Source organism: Microcaecilia unicolor, chromosome 5, assembly GCF_901765095.1.
Source record: "Microcaecilia unicolor chromosome 5, aMicUni1.1, whole genome shotgun sequence".
NCBI lineage: Eukaryota > Metazoa > Chordata > Amphibia > Gymnophiona > Siphonopidae > Microcaecilia > Microcaecilia unicolor.
Window position 1 is genome coordinate 105,874,802 of NC_044035.1, and position 17,134 is coordinate 105,891,935.

At 42.7% G+C, this 17,134-nt stretch overlaps 1 protein-coding gene across 1 annotated transcript in view; it reads right to left on the reverse strand.

The window, feature by feature from the left end:
- Nucleotides 1–17,134, reverse strand: part of VPS26A (VPS26, retromer complex component A) — an 83,597-nt gene that overhangs the window by 29,452 nt on the left and 37,011 nt on the right. The window contains exon 6 of the mRNA XM_030203152.1: nt 3,421–3,527. Within this exon, the coding sequence (XP_030059012.1) occupies nt 3,421–3,527 (107 nt within the window). The remainder of the gene's footprint in view (nt 1–3,420; nt 3,528–17,134) is intronic.

Here is a 17,134-nt window from a genome sequence, read left to right on the forward strand (position 1 = left end):
AGGAGGACGTAGAATCCAACCGTCGCTTCCTCGGGGCCGAGGCCGAAGGAGGTCGGTCTCGGGGGTGCTGTACCGCAGGAGCCCTCAGGGTAGGGGGAGACCCACCCGAAGGCTCACCGCCACCAGCAGGGGAATGGACAGCCCTCACCTGCACTCCAGACGAAGCACCACCGTCCGACGACATCAGCCGACGAGGTCCCGGTACCACCGACGTCGATGCAGCTGTCCGATGTCTCAGCGCCGATGCAGAGGGCCGATGCCTCGATGCACTCGATGCACTGGCGGCCGAGGATGAAGTTCTGGACGCTGAAGACGTCGATGCACTCGATACCCCCGGTGCCGATGTCGACGAAGAGCCTGAGAACAAAACGTTCCACTGGGCCAATCTCGCTACCTGAGTCCGCTTTTGCAAAAGGGAACACAGACTACAGGCCTGCAGGCGGTGCCCAGCCCCCAAGCACTGAAGACACGACGCGTGCCTGTCAGTGAGCGAGATGACCCGGGCGCACTGGGTGCACTTCTTGAAGCCGCTGGGAGACTTCGATGTCATGGGCGGAAAAATCACGCCGGTGAGATCAAAAGTCGAAATGGCGGAAAAGGCACCCGAAAAACAAGGGGAAGAAAACTTCGACCCGAGGCCTAAAAGCGGCCTACCCAGACGACGAAAGAAAACTTACCGGGGCGAAAAAGCTGGAAATAGCGGGGGGAAAAAGAGACCGAAGAGTCTCTTTCCACACACAGAATGTTTTTTTTTTTTTTTTTTTGAAACAACACGAAGAACGCGCGAGGTCGACTTTGCAGGGCACAACACGGCGAAAACACGACCGTACCGAGCGCGGACAAAAGAAGACTGACGAACACGAGCCGGTTCGGGCGGGAAGACGGCCGCGCATGCGCGTGCGCATGAGCGCGCGAGGACTAGCAAAGGCCTTTGCTAGTAAAGTGTTCCGATTGGAGGGGCTGCCATGGACGTCACCCATCAGTGAGAACAAGCAGCCTGCTTGTCCTCGGAGAATAGTAATTAGCTCATTATAATAGCTTTGCATTCCATTTTCGTTAGCTGCTACCGTGACAGGAAAATGGCTCGGAGAACCCTATTGTGCATGTCCTGGTTTACTAATTGCACGCTAAACCAGCTAGAACTAGTCTAAAAACCACGTTGCTGGCTCATTAAATTTAGTGCATCTGGACAAAGTGAATTTCCCCCCAAGCATCCTCTTTCCTGTCATGAAAGATGTAGCCTATCATTACAGTAAAGCCTGCTATTTTTCCACATACTGCCACATCCTCCTAAATATATAAAACCTTCTTCTTTGAAATAAGCTTCAAGCAACTTATTGAATTCCTTTATTTTACCTAGGGCCCTGTTTAATAAGCCACGCTGTATTTTTAGTTTGCGCTAAAAATGATAGTGCACCTTAGTAAACAGGGCCACTAGTCTTTTCTCTCCCTTCGCATATGTAGGAATAAAGTCAGGAAAAAGATAAAGTATAGCAATTTATAGAGGCCAGAACCTCTGCAAGTGAAAGGAATGGAAGTTTGTTTTTTTACCCCCTGTATAGGATAGATACTAAGAGAAAGGGACACAGGTGAGAGAGCACTTTAGAATCTACGAATAAATCCAAACCCCAAAATCTGAAAATATATACATTCAGAAAAGCTTAGCTTTGTAGCATGCAGTACTCAAAAAGTGGGTGCTTTTCAGGAATTCAACTCTCCAGGAAGCTGCCCTTCCCTTAAAAGAGACTCAGACTTTGCTAGGCACCAGGTACAATGGGAGTCAAATTAATTAAATTAAATCTCAGTCAACAATGCAGTAGAAACAAGGTTCAAAACAGAGATGTGGTAATAAAAACACCATTATTAAATTTGTGCTCCATCTTTGTTATTGGATTATAAACCACATAGATTTAAATCTCTCATCACAAAAAAATGAATCTGGTTGAATTAGTCATCAAGGACACAGAACTAGGTGGTGTACAATAAATCACTACAAAATGCATAGGAGGTGAAACAACCCTAAGCAGGAGAACATCTGAAAACTGAAGAGGGAATACAAAAACTGAGATGAGAGAGAAAAGACAATTCCTACCCCCTTTATAAGAAGCAAAATGTGAAAAAGTGGTGGGACAAGCTCCTTCCTTTACTACAGCTAATTATTTCTATAACACTACTAAACCTATACAGCAATGTACACATTATCTGCAGGTACTTTCTCTGTCCCTAGAGAGCTCAGAATCTAATTTACTTTTTGTACCTGGGGCAATGGAGGGTTAAGTGACTTGCCAAAGATCACAAGGAGCTGTAGTGGGAATTGAACCCAGGTCGCGGGTCAAAGCCCACTGAACTAACCATTAGGCTATACCTCCTTTAACCACTTCTCATTCATAACCAAATAATGAAATCAGATTAGATAGCTTTCATCTTTCAGAGCATATACATTCAAACTAACAAGTAAGAACAAGTAAGTCTCCCACCGAATCAAAACCCACATCTTTTATATAAACAGAACAGTACATGACTTCTAGGCCTAAGAAACATACGCTTCCCTTTGACAGCAACAGAAAATAGGCATCTGCAAATTAAAGGGACGCAGAGAAAGTCCTCCATCACAGACCCATGTTCATGTAACAAAACCTCAAAGATCTAAATATAAAGACACCCTTAGTGAAGTGTGCTCCTCCAATATGCACCAGAAGTCAAAGGAGCAGAATCAGAAACGCCATCAGGACAATATAAAAATGGATGTAAGTAAATATAGCTTTACCCTGTGAATAATTTTATTGAGCATGTTTTTGTGAATAATTTTATTTACTATATGGCTGTAATATTTTACATGAAAAATTTTTTTTTAAGTCTCATTTGAGTAAATATTCATAAGTCATACTTTTCATTCAAATCCAATAAACTTGGTTTATCTTTCACCTCTCTACATTACATAGAGAAAAGAATTGGTGCTGCAAAATGTAATTTTGACCATGAATCTTTAAAAGCTGGACTGATGTAAAAGTTAAATTTCAAAACTACAAAGCATAATTGCAGCTCAAAGTTAGTATAAATATTTAGCTATTCTAACATTTTCTACATTACAGCACAATCATGGTAACTGGTCAAATCCATCAGTCACTTAAGTTAAATAGATCTAAAAATTAAAAAAATTTAAAGGACCCAACTCGTTAACATTACTGCTTATGCCTCTGAAATACCGTTAAATAGTACACCAATTATCTAAAAATTGGACAAAAACAGTTATCTATATCTTGCTTTCTCTAAGCAGGTATAAAAAAAGGGTGAGAACATGCAACAAAGCAGCTATCAAACCACAATTAGAGACTATTTTAAAGAACTAGAATACTCATACAATAATGGTAAAGGTTGAACTCTAGTAATAATTAAAAAGTCATTCTCCTTGCATCTTACCTATTCCTGTAATCTCCTTTTTTATCACTTGTATCTCCATATGTTGAATTTTTATTCTGACCAAAAGGAAGTAAATCTTCCCAACAATTACGTCTTTTAAATGGTACCTTTGGAGAAATAAACAAAACCATCCATATTGAATTACCTGTGGGCAAACAGTAATTCCTATGGACAATAAAAATACAAACAGAAAAACACTAACAAAGGAACAGGAAGACACCCATCCATTTGTGCTCTGGGCAGCCTTTTGAATCAGCTCTCAAGTACAGAGGATGGGAATCTAAGAATCTTTAATCATGCTACAATTAAAAATGTTTCCATACATCTTTTAAAAAAAAATGAGCAACTGAATGTTAGCGTATAATGCTCACTGTTTGCTAGCACTTGATACTGTGCATTGAAAATTAGATACTACATAAGGCCACATGTTGACATCTTAAAACAAATTCTTTGTAACAGATATTTTTACTATCTTTCCAGATGTTAATCTGATTATATAAATTACTAGTAAAGAAAGGCCCGTTTCTGAGCGCAATGAAACGGGCACTAGCAAGGGTTTCATGGCTGCAAGGCTCGTCGCTGTTTTACCTGGTTCGTGGCGTACACCGCGGCTGTTTCCGTTGTAGCTCTGTGTGGGTGGCGGTTTTCGTGGCCCGCCCTCGACGTCTTCGCGTTTTGACGCGAGGGCGGAGCAGAGCTACAGTGTGGAAATCCGGAGTTTGTGGCCTGAGTAGATCGTTGGAGGTGAGAATCTGCTCCGCCCTCAACGTCATAACGTTTGACGCGAGGGCGGGGCCCAGAGACTGTGATTTTCTGGTTTCAGAGCTTCGAACATACGAACCTTGGCTTCAGTGACGTCAGCAGACAATAGAACGTTGAGGGTGAGTTTTATATATATAGATTGTAAACACAGTTGGGAATTAAATGTTTTTTGGTTTTTTTTTTTTTTACTTTAAACCTGGTCATATCCTGATCAAAAGAAACTGGTTTGTGTTAATGAAAAGGTCACATTTATTCTGGTAATTTGAACAATATAGTTAAGATTTCCTTTTCAGTTCCAACACAGAAAATCAGGGATTAAACAGACAGGGACAGTATTCAGAGCATGGCTCATGAAATTCTTGCCAACCTTCTTGAATGCGTGTTGCAGGGGGTAGTTTGTGGAATAATGGGGCAGGATGCAGAGTGACAGAGCAAATGCAGGGTTGGGGAGAGGAGTTTGAAAAGCATTCCCTACTGTGCTGTTTTTTGAGGAGCTTATTTCTCTGGAACCCCAGAACTAATCTGATTTTTTTTTTTAATTGATGTGTCTACTTCTCCCACATTCCAAATTTCATTTCATTCCATTAAATGTTTGGACATTAATTTTGATTCCAGATGGGCAACTTTGATGGACTTCCATTTGGCTGGAAAGAATAAGAATTCCTCCATGGCTTATAGGCTATGTGCTATACTCCTGTCTCCCCCACATGCAAACCTCACACTTGGCCATGATCTGCCACAACAGCAGAGAAAGGCTGCATATAATAGTACATAAGTAATGCCATACTGGGAAAAGACCAAGGGTCCATCGAGCCCAGCATCCTGTCCACGACAGCGGCCAATCCAGGCCAAGGCATTTCCTTCCTATGGGCCTCTGATCTTGACAAGAAGAGACTACCTCCTTCTGGTCTATACAAATCTCCCTGCCACACCAAAAAAAATCCACTGGAAAATATTTTTAAACATTAATTCAAAGACATATGATTTAAGGAAAACTAATCTTGGAAGACCTGTCCAGATTCATGGGTTTATGTGTTCTTACTAGCAGACAGGTTTGCTAATGTTTGCCTATATAGGGTTAAAAAATAGAAAGTGGGAGTGACCAAAGAAGTTCCAACACAGGGATATTTATTAAAAGAAATTCAACTCAAGACAAATGTATATAAAAAGACTCAATGCAGTCTGCTTCAGGAGTCTAAGGGGCCCTTTTACTAAGCTGCAGTAAAAGGCCAAAAAAAAGAAATGGCAGTGAAATAAGTTTGCACTTGCCACAGAGCCTTCTGGGGGGGGGGTGGAGAGAAGAAGCACTTACTGCCACCCACTGAGGTGGCAATAAGATCTCCCGCACTAACCCGCCAGTAACCCCCCCTGGAAATATTTTTTAAATATTTCTGCTAGCAACGGAAATAGTGTGCACGAGGGGTGGAAATTCCGCTGGCAACCCACGTTGGGCCGGCAGTAGTTAAAGGCAATCATTTAGTAAAAGAGCCCATAAACACTTCTGCAAAAATAGAAAAACAATAAAAACAAATACATATTTGTATAACAAACCAAGCTTTAGAAACAAAAGGACCAAAAATAATATAAATGTATATGTACAAACGGTCAATTGATAATACAAGTTAGCAAAATTAATTTTAAAGCAAACATGAATGACAAAATATAGAAAGTCATACTCAAAATACAATGTTGAAAATTAGTGTGGTTAATACATGGAAAAATAGAACAGTATACCAATCTGAGTTTATTCAAGAGCCTCCTATTAATATCATCTGAGTTGATATTAATAGGAGGCTCTTGAATAAACTTGACAGGCTGAAGACCCAAAGTAGAGAACTTGATTAGGAACTGGTTGACAGACAGATGCCAGAGGGTGGTGGTTAAAGGAATTCACTCAGAGGAAGGAAAGGTGAGTAGTGGAGTGCCTCAAGGATCGGTGCTGAGGTCGATTCTGTTCAATATATTTGTAAGCGACGTTGCCGAAGGGTCAGAAGGTAAGGTCTCCTTTTTTGCGGATAGTAACAGAGGGAGTGCCAACCGCTACAAGATCATCCTCTGAGAATGTTAGGAATGTTGAGATTGACACTTTGAAGGAAGAAGGGGAGGATATAAAAATGTGCCCTTTCTGAACACCAGTCTTCAAAAATATTCCTCAGTTAATCCATATTGAACTTGCAGAAGAGTATAAATCATCTTGACTTGATAAACTCTTATTCAGCTGAGCCCTCTCAAGATTCAGGCCACAAGACAGAATGGAGTTCGATCTTAGAGCACTATAAGATCTTTACCAGGGGAAATCTCAGAGGCTCGTCTCCTTTGAATCTAAAGTATGCATACCAAGGATGCTTGGGCCAGTCTGGCACCATGAAGACTCATATTATAACCTCTTAATTCTAAAACCTTTCACACATTTTTGCACTTAGCGTGTAAACTTGTGCCTGCAGTTTATAGAATAGTATACATGGAAAGGAGGAGGAGATGGCCCTCACTTCTTCACCTTCTCGTTACTTGCTGATAATATTCCTCACTTCACCTTCCTGTTATAGTGTCAGTTACATGTGTAACCTGATAAATTAGGTGCTGGCACTACCAATAATCAGCTATAAATTGAGCTAATTGGAACTAATTTGCAGTCACAAGTAACTGCACTTAGTTGTAATTCTTACACCTTAGTACGTGGATCAGGCATGGGTGGGTCAGGGGTGTGCCCAGCACTTACACACTAAGGTTGCAGAATACAGTTACATGCGCAAAAGCAAAAGTCGCAAAATATTATACCAGCCATTGACATGGTGTAAGCAGCCACACCTAAATACCAACTTACGCTATAAGTCTAACAGCAATTATGCATGCAATTGCCAATACAGAAATCACGTTTAGTAAACAGCATCCCAGCATCTAACTTAGGTGACCTGTACTAAATTTCCCCCTAAATAGTGCGAGTTGAAATCCAGAAATTAAGGCGGCATTCTCCTTATCTATTCCTGTAATCCTTTTTTTTAAAACACTTCTCTCTCCATATGCTGCATTTTTATTCTGACCAAAAGGAGGTAAATCTTCCCAACAACCAGGTTTCCAGTAATCTTCTACAGAACCTGGCCTATTAAGCAGTCACAGAAAGAATACATACATTCCTGAGCCCCTACGTCTTGCCCCATCCTTGATCATCTTTAAATCTAGATTGAAAGCCCACCTCTTTAACATTGCTTTTGACTCGTAACCACTTGTAACCACTCACCTCCACCTACCCTCCTCTCTTCCTTCCCGTTCACATTAATTGATTTGATTACTTTATTTTTTGTCTACTAGATTGTAAGCTCTTTGAGCAGGGACTGTCTTTCTTCTATGTTTGTGCAGCGCTGCGTACGCCTTGTAGCGCTATAGAAATGCTAAATAGTAGTAGTAGTACAGGCGACTGAGGGAGCCATGGCTGCATTAATACAGACAGGCCTGTTGAGCAGGGACTGTCTCTTCATGTTCAAGTGTATAGCGCTGCGTACGTCTAGTAGCGCTATAGAAATGATAAGTAGTAATAGTAAGTAGTAGGCCTGCTGAACCCTTTCCTATGTCTAAAGTATCCAGATACCTTAATGTTGCTTTATGCTCCTAGCCATATCTGTGTACGATAGGAGAGAATACTAAAATGTTCTAGCTTCCATTTGCCTGATCTGGGACTCAGGTAATCTTCCTGAAATGTTTTCCACTTCTGCAATGTGAGTCACTGAGAGTGCTCTTAAGTGCTTCTTAACACAGTTCTAAGTAGAATCCCTTTCAGCCACCTGTGCACTTGTCATGTCACCCTGGTGATTCATGTACACTATGACAGCTACAATGCCTGAAGGAATCCGCACTTATTTGCCTTTGTAGGAGTGGCATGAACATCTCTAGCTGATTAAATGGGCCACTTGGGTCTCCAGGGGACTTTTCTTTGTCATTATCTCAAGACTATTTAAAAATATTTTGGTTAATTTTTTTTGTAATTCCTAGTGTATGCTGTTTCTCTATACTTAGATGTGATCCACTCTGAACCTCAAGGGGGAGTTGGCGGAATACAAGTGCTGTATTAGATTATATTAGGCTACTTGACTAGCAAATGTGCTAGCATATATACTATAGTCCACTTCCTTTTCCAAATTCCTCAGACATCCACCAGGTTAGACCAATCCTTAACTTTCATCAGAAGGAATAGTTTTAAAGAGGAATATTCCTGTAATTAGAGTAACCATTTCAATAGGAGGATCTCCATAAGGGTTGCATGTGCACCCTTGGCCAGAGTACTAGGTTCAGAACCACCAATATGGAGCCTAGATCGTACAAATAGTTCCAAATTACTAGAGCTTGTGAGGACATTGGTTCATGCACTCAAGCTTACAATTTCTGTACTCTTTCTACTGTCATGTGGACTTAGCTGTTCTTGAATCAGCGTACTAGATATTACAGAGACTGATAGGATTCAGTTTACTTTTGGTAAAATTCACTACCCAACCCAAAAGATAGACTAATTCTAGCAGTGGAAGCTTGACTTTATGCTGCTATCTTTGCCTGGCACAAGCAAACGCTCCAGAAAAGGGTGCACCAAATATCCCCTCCTTGAGGAGGTTAGCCAGTACCATCAGCACAACCATTACTGGGATTCAGGATGAGACATCATGCTTTACCTTGATTTTCATTTGTTGGCAAGGCAGTTTGATCTGTGGCTGGTACATTATGGTGTAGCCCAAGAATGACTGCTCTCACATACTTTGTTAAAATTTGTATTTGGCTCCTTTAGCTTCAATAATAGCCAAATTCCACACAGATGTCTATTGCTTTACAGGCAATATATATAATTTGCAGATGATCAATCTAAAGTCATGAATAATTTAAACAACTGTTTTAAAGGCTATTGCTGGTTGACTTACTAGTAACTTGGCTTGTTGCGAACCAAGCAAAATATTCTGCTTTATAGGTGCTCAGAGAAACACTTGAAACTGTTCTACTATTAGATGGCATTTCTCTCCATGTACAGTAGTTCTAGACAGTTTGCTGGCTACCTATGCAGCCTCAAATTAAACTGCGTGTGTATTTCCTACCTTTAAATTGCAGATCAGTCTCATCTTATTCCTAGTCTTTTTACTGGTAACCTCATGCCCTTATTTAAAATCCTCTGTATTGTTGTTTTGTTTTTTTAAGTATTAATGCAGAACCTCTGTCTTGAAGACTGAGGTTTTATTGTCTGACACGCACGTCTGTGTCTGATTTGATTTCTGAAATTCATTTGGCACTGACATGTTTGATGTTCTTGTACAACGGTCCACTCCTATGAAATTCATTTCCTCAAGGATTGAGAGGTATGATTAGTTTTTTTTTTTTCAGAAACATCTAAAAGGTACAGCTCTTTGCTCAGCTTTATGAATATATCTTTTTATTCATTGCTCTATTTTACTGATCGACTTGCATTGTATTTAATGTTTTATTCTAAACTGCTTAATTGCTTTGAATATAATGGTATATCATGTTACTAAAATGGAACAGAACAAAAAAAGTGAGTCCCAAAACCTTCACTGGGTACCCTGGGCACCATCTGTGTTCCTATCTTTCTGATAACAGAAAAAGTAAAACTATTGTGGTTTCTTCATGCCGGTCATTATGAGAGCTCCAGAAACTATTTCTTTCCACCTGATCCTGTTATTCCTGATAGTCTTAGGACCTAGACAATCAGGGAAGGAAGTTTCTCCATCAAGAGGCAGATGGTCATCTTTCTTCCTTAGTTAAGATCTTACCTTTCTCAACATCTTTTCTCCAAAAAGGTTACTCAGGTTTCCCTCCTTGAATAAAAGATGCAGATTTGCTGGATGCTTTGTTCTCCATTCCTGGAGCACAGTCACCAGGCACAGAGAGCAGAGCTGAGGAGGGGTCTGTTCTTTTCCTTGTTTCATAGAGAAGGCCCAATACATAAGGACCACAAACTTGGAACAGAACAGGAAAGTTACAGCAAGAGGAGGAGAATAGAACTGCTTCAGCAAGGTTCAGAAGCCATAAATGTGGAGGAAAATTGCAGGCATCAGTAAAGAGGGCTTAAATCCACCATTTTGCCGGGACCACATGGCACTTAGATGGCCACTGTACTCTCAGAATAGGTGCATTAAAAAGGAACTGATGCAGTTGCTGGCGTTAGCATGGTATTTTAACTCTGTGCCGCTTCTGCATGCCCCAGTCTTCCTTGCGCACATGCACATCCACTGCTCCATGAGCTGCTGACAACCGATCAGCTTCTGTTTCCTCTCCCACTGTTGGAACAAGATGCTGGGCTTGATGGACCTTTGGTCTGACCCAATATGTTCTAATGTACCAGCCTTAATGTCCCCCCCCCCCCCCTATTTAAGCCTATACTTCACTGGGGAGGCGTGGACCCTTAAGCCCATTGCCTCTGCAACAGGTTCCTCTTCCTTATCCTTTTGGTCTGGCCTGACCAGAAAGCTAACAAACGGCACGGGCCTGTTTGCCTACTATCTGATAAAGATGATGCTGACTACATTGGACTCTATATAGGAGAACATCAATAAACAAGCTGTCTCCATTTGCTGGTAGGCAGGCATAAACCCATGAGTCTGAACCCATCTTGCAGAATAATGAAAAATTCCCATTTTCTTCTGGGTATGTGAACGCCTTGTAAACAGGAGCATTAACAGATTGTGTGTGTAAGAGTCTATGAAAATACTATTACAGTACCCCTCATAATTAAAACCATGAAGAAACAAGAGACATTGAGTAAGAAACTACTGAAGGTTATGCCTTCAGTGTGTTTAGAGACAGTCACATACATCTGAAACATCAATGCACAAGCAGCAAACTTTTTTTTTTTTTTTGAGAGAAAAAAAAAATACTTCAGATTGCAGTCTGAGGTTTCAGGACCGAGGGAATACTTTATCATGGAAATGCTGTTGGACATTGATTGCTCTTCTAGGTGTTACAATCCAAAAGAACAAGTGAGAAAAAGTGCTCTCTATAGCTACCAATATATGTGTATACTAGTAAAAAAAAAGGCCCATTTCTGTGAGAAATGAAATGGGCGCAAGCAAGGTTTTCCTGGGAGTGTATGTTTGAGAAAGAGTGTGTCAGTGTTTGTGTGTGAGATGAAACAGGTGGTAGCGTGTGTGTGTGTGTGAGAGAGAGAGAATGAGAGTATGTGTCAGGGTGCCCCCCCTCCCTCTTCCCAGCCTACCAGATGCAAGTGTGTGTTTGTGACAGACAGAGAGAGTGAGTGGGGGTGAGTGTGTGTGCGGAATGAGAGTGTGTGCCAGTGCCTGCGTGTCTGGCACCCTGCCTGCCAAGGGGCTTCCATCCCTCTGCCTTTCTCCCCATCTCGTACTCCTCCTGCAGCCTTCCCTGCCACTTGATCAGCGTTATTCAATACTCCTCCCCCTGCCTGCTAGCACTGAGATGTTTTCCTGCGTGCCTGGCTGCCAAGGGGCCTCCCCCCCTCTGCCTGTCTCCCCAGCTTGTAGTGGTCCTGCACCCCTCCGTGCCACTTGATCGGCGTTATTCGCGACTTCTCCCCCTGCCTGCTAGCAGTGACCTGTTTTACGTCCTGCTCATCCGGCCTTCCGTTGGTTGTTTTTTGGAGGGCGTGAGCGTGGGAATCGCAGCAGTGTCGTCAGCTGTTTTGTTTGGATGGCAGGGTCGGGAGGGCACAGGACGGCAGCGTGGGTAGTCAGCTGTTTCACGGCAGGGTCAGGAGGGCGCAGGTGGCGCGTAAATTTTTGGAGGGCAGCAGTGTGGGGATCACGGCGGATCAGCTGGTCGGACGGCACTCCTCCCCGTGTAGGTCGGTGTTTGTCGCTGTGCGTCGGGGGGGGTGGAGGGTCTGCGTAGGTCGCTGTTTGTCGGTGTGCATCGGGCGGGGGGTTGGAGCGTTGGAGGGTGGTGGAACTGGGGATTCGATGAGTGTCATTGCCCCGCCCTCGACGTCATCACGTTCGGACGCGAGGGCGGGGCAGTCATGGGGAAAATTTTTGGTCTCTGCCACCTCAAAAACGGAAGTGGCAGCTTCATTTACAACATTGGGGTTGCGAATTATGTGCGGAAGGGGCATGGCTGAGGGCGGCCCTTGCGGAAACAGGAAATGAGGGCGGGACCAGAGTCAGAGCTGAGAGCGAAGAGAAGAGAAGGCAGCAGACTCGCCGAGCCTGCTCGCTCTTCACTGCTGCCGCTGGGACCCTGGTAAAAGGGGGGAGGGTAGGGTAGCAGAGGGGGGGTTGGCAATTTTGGAGGGGGGGGCGACGTGCATGTAGGGACGTCTCTGGCCGCTCCCGCTGTTCTTCAACTTCCCGCTGTTCTTTTTGCTGGTCGCACGCTTCCCGCTCTCTCACTGGGATCGTAACCACCTCATGAGTCCTGATGTCAGGCAAGCAGGGTTCTAGTGCTGGCCAGTGACGTCAGCAGGTGGTTACGATCCCAGTGAGACACATTCAAACGTTCAAGTAGCAAATTATTAATTTAGATAGTTTCAAAGCTGGAGAGATGCATGAGATACTGAATTAGTGTTTACAGCAAACAGTTAAAGGGGTCAATATTGTTGAGATACACCATATAGTGAATCTTTTCCATTTCAAAATAAGATTTTTTGAGTGGAAAAAGTTTATTGGCCCTGTTAAGTGCATTCTGAATTAGGTCAGGGAATGTTTGGGTGATCGTTCTGAGTCTCCAAGCTGTTAGGACTAAAGCTCTCAAGCTGGGGATATAGAAGATGCCTGTCTTGTTGGGAGGAAAGAGTTGGCTGGGAGCCCAGATGGAGAAGATAGTCGATTGATGGGACAGAAAGCCATGGGTACCATGATCGACGTGGCTAATCCGGAGCCACCACAATGATGTCCACTGCATCCTTGATTGTCTTTTGTATGACCTTCAAGATGAGTGAAATCAGAGGGAACATATAGAAGTGGCCTGTGCTCCATGACAGGGTAAATTATTCCATGGAGAGACGGTTTAGTGAAGGAATCCTGGAACACAAGAGAACTGTGTTGCAGACTGTGGCAATTAAATCCATCACCAGTGTTCCATATTTGGGCACAATCTTGCAAATGGTTGAGGCAGAGAGGGTCCATTTGAGAGATGGTAAGATACTGCTGAATATGTCTGTCAGGGAGTTGTGAATCCCAGGGATGTATGTAGCTTGTAGAAAGATTTCCAGTTGTAGAAAAATGGTTCTATAGGTGGTATGTTTCTTGACAAAGATAGGGACACCATGCCCCTTGTTCAAATAAACATAGTATCTTGGTTATCTGTGCATAGGAATGCTTTTTCTTGAGGATGTCGGAATGCAGAAATCACATGGTAAACTGCATATAGTTCAAGAATATTGATATGAAGGGTATTCTCTGTTCAGGACCAGAGGCACTGAGTATGATACTGGAGCAGATGTCCTGGCATCTGTTAGGATAAGATTGGAACTAGGAAGGGCACCACTGAGGTCTCCCATCAGTTGTTCAGATTCTGCCACCATGTTAAGCCCTTTTTCATCTGTGGAGTAATGGGAACGTTGGGTTGAGAAGATGAGTATATTCATCCCATTGAGTCTTTAGCCCCCACTAAACAGGTTGCATTCACAGCCTTGAAACAGGAATAACTGTTTATTGTGGCAGACATGTGGCCTGAGAATTTTAGGAGAGGTCTGGTTTAACATTTTTCGTTATGAAAGGATTGAGAAGGTGCTGTATGGTATTGGAACACTCCAGTGGAAGAAAAGCTCGAGGCTGGAGTTGTGTTCAATAATGCTCTGATGAATTGAATGGATCGACCTGGAGTTTAGGATAGGCCTTTTCCAAATTTATAATGAATTCTAGAAATTGAAGTGTGGTCATGGTAAGGTGCAGAGACTTCAGTAACTCTTGCTTTGATCGCAAAGAGATGAATCTATTGCTTAGAGAAATATAAAGGCTTCTTGCTTCCAGAGTCAGGTTGCTACAACTTCAGGATACTTTGTGAACACTCTAGGTGCTGAAGAAAGTCAGAATAGTAGGCCCTTGTACTGAAAGTGAACATTTTAGAATGTAGCTATTTCCAGAGAGGTGAATGTATGGAAATGTACGTAAACATCCTTGAGATCTAAGGTTGCCAACTAACTGCTGTGAATGAGAAGTAGTAATATTATGTGTAGGGAATGCATTTTAATGTTTCTCACTTGGAGAAAAATAAAATTCAGATTCCTGAGGTCACATATGGGATGCAAACCTCCCCAAATCTTGAGGATTAGAAAATGATGAAACTAAAAACAACCGATGTCTCAGGTTTGGTAGCTTGTGCTTGAAGAGATTGAATCTCATTTGCTAGAATGCTTGAGAGTGAAGTCAAGTTGAAGTTGGGAGTGAAGAACAAAAGGAAATCAAAATTTATTCTGTAACCGAGTGACAATCTTTAGAACACATTTACCTGAGGTAATTTTGTGCCATTCCTCTGAAATGTTGGATGCGTCATCTCAATAGTAACATATCAAGAACTAGGGTTCAGTTTTGAAGTTGTAGTAGAAAAGGGAAGCCCTAAAGGTTTTTGATTTTGAAAAGATGGTCGAATGGTTGGCATGAATACAGTTGATATCCCCTACAGTAATAGTTGGATTGAGGGAAATACTGGGAGGGAGAATTTTCTGAATGAAAAGTTAAATTGCCTATATGGTGTTGAAAAATCCAAAGGAGAATTTAAGACTTCTTAGTGTGGAATGCTAGTCTTTAACTTGAGAATTTATTTGGTGACAAAGAGAAGGAAGAAGTATACCCCTGGAAAAGGGTATCTACCAGACAATGATGAAGAGCATCAAGAAACCAGAGCCTCAGAGCCAAGCCATGTTTCTGGCAGCTATGGAGATCATTGCTATTCTGGAAGTGGTATCATAGATATCATACATATTCTGTGAGATGTAAAGTAGTTTCTTCCATAATAAAATTTAGATATTCTGAAATAGTGAAGATATAGAATTCAATGTTTGGTAAAATTTTGAGTGACGATAGTGAAGGATTTGAAATTGGGGAGCAGTAATTCTTAATGCTAACATAGCTCCTGAGAAGACTTTTCTGTCCACTGTATCCAATGCTTTTGGATCTTTGCCCAGAGAATAGAGAGCTTGTGATTTTGATGCTTTAGATTTACTACTCCTAGGGAAATTCTGAGCAACTGTGCAGTGTGGAATTCCCCACCCCTGCAGGACGTAAAGAATTCTGCACTTGCTGTGCAGAATTCAATGCAAGTACGGCAGCAGTGGCTCTAATCACTTCTCCTCCCCTGCTCAGCTCCCATGGCAAGAAGAAGAGAAAGTGAGCTGGTGCACATCGGGTCACTTCCTCCTCCAGTGCCAGCTTAGACCCAACTGTTTGTGAATCGTGGACAGTTCACATAAACAGTGTACGCCAGCATCTTGGCTTACCTTTCCCAGCACTCTTGCATGCCCCCCCCCCCCCCATTTGCATCCTCTCACTCTCAGCTTTGTCAATCTGCCCGTTATGGCCCTCCGAACTTGCCTTTAGTGCTGCTGCACTGAAGGCATGCTGCTTCTCTCACCGCTCGGTGCACAGGAAGGCACGTGAGAAAAAATTAGCACAGTGTAAGAGAACCTGCAATGTGTCCTCTTAGCTCTGAGGAAAAGCATGACAAGAGGACATACCCTCATGCATCAGGCAGAAATTCCCAGTGCACGCTTGGTGGGACGCTGCTAGAATCTTCTATTTTACTGTTAATCAGTGTCCACACCGGGCTCCATCAGATGACATCACCCAGATGTGAGAATAAGGCAGTCTGCTTTTCCTCAGAAAAAGGTGGCTCCTGAGGTTCCATCCTCACCGCCACTACCAGATCACATTGCCCCTCCAAAAGCTGGTCTTCCTTTGCCAGGAATGAGAAGGAAGCAGAGCCACAGGAAAAGAACTGATCTCCTCCCTCCCAATCACTTCTGGCAAGTGCCACAGGGGACTTTTGCCAGCCCAGCTGCACCGAGCAAAGACCCCTGGGCTCAGGCTGGAGGTAGAAGCTCTACAAGCTCAATCAGATCAAAGGTCCATGGACCAATCAATGCGAGCACACATCAGCCCAGGGAATACAACTACGGGGCCAGAAGCAGTGGCTAAATCCCAGGGAAATCGCTAAAGAAAATTTGATCACTGCCAGTAGTAATCTTCCAACAGCAGATGTCGTTTCTTCTTACTTGTATAATAGAACACACTTATCAGTACACTGTAGAGTCTGGATTACCAATAAGTTTGGCTTATAATACTCACTTCACCAACAGGTAGCGTGTAGAGCAGCAAGAGTCATTTCTGTCTAAAGTAATCATATTTTGTTATGCCACTATGCCCCTGAAGATTTCATTTTGAAACACTGTTTTGGGCTTCCTGACCTATTTTAGATCCACTGTTTCTGCACATCTGATGTGGATCTTCACCTCTCTCGTCTGTTGTTTAAGTCCCAGGGAATCAGTCCTACTCCAACACATGTTGCTGCATGTGTCCATCTGAATCTGCTGGAGGCAGAGAAATACTGGTGAGATCCAGGGCTATATTGCAGCTTATATTGGTGTTGAATGACTGAATTGTCAGTGTTCTCTGCCTCCATCTGCTGGTAGGGGGATGCAACACACTCATCTGGTCTAGCAGAATAAGGAAACTATTTGCACACAAAGGCATCCACCTAAACAGATCATGCACACAATTTTTTTTTACCTCTTTTGGACTACACTGGCAAGTGGCTAGGTATCTTCCCCCCACTTTTATATCCCCTCCAATTCACTGAGCCCAGCTACTCAAGAGTATCTGTATCTTAAACCTGGTTATTAGGTTTTTCACTATGGCCAACTCTCCCAGCCTTAATTAAACCAGGGAACAGAAGACCTAACCTCAGAATGAAATCCAGGTTTTCCATATGACAGTGCATTATAACTGCCACTATACGAGTCCTTATGTTTTTTTCTTGAATAAAAATGATCTCA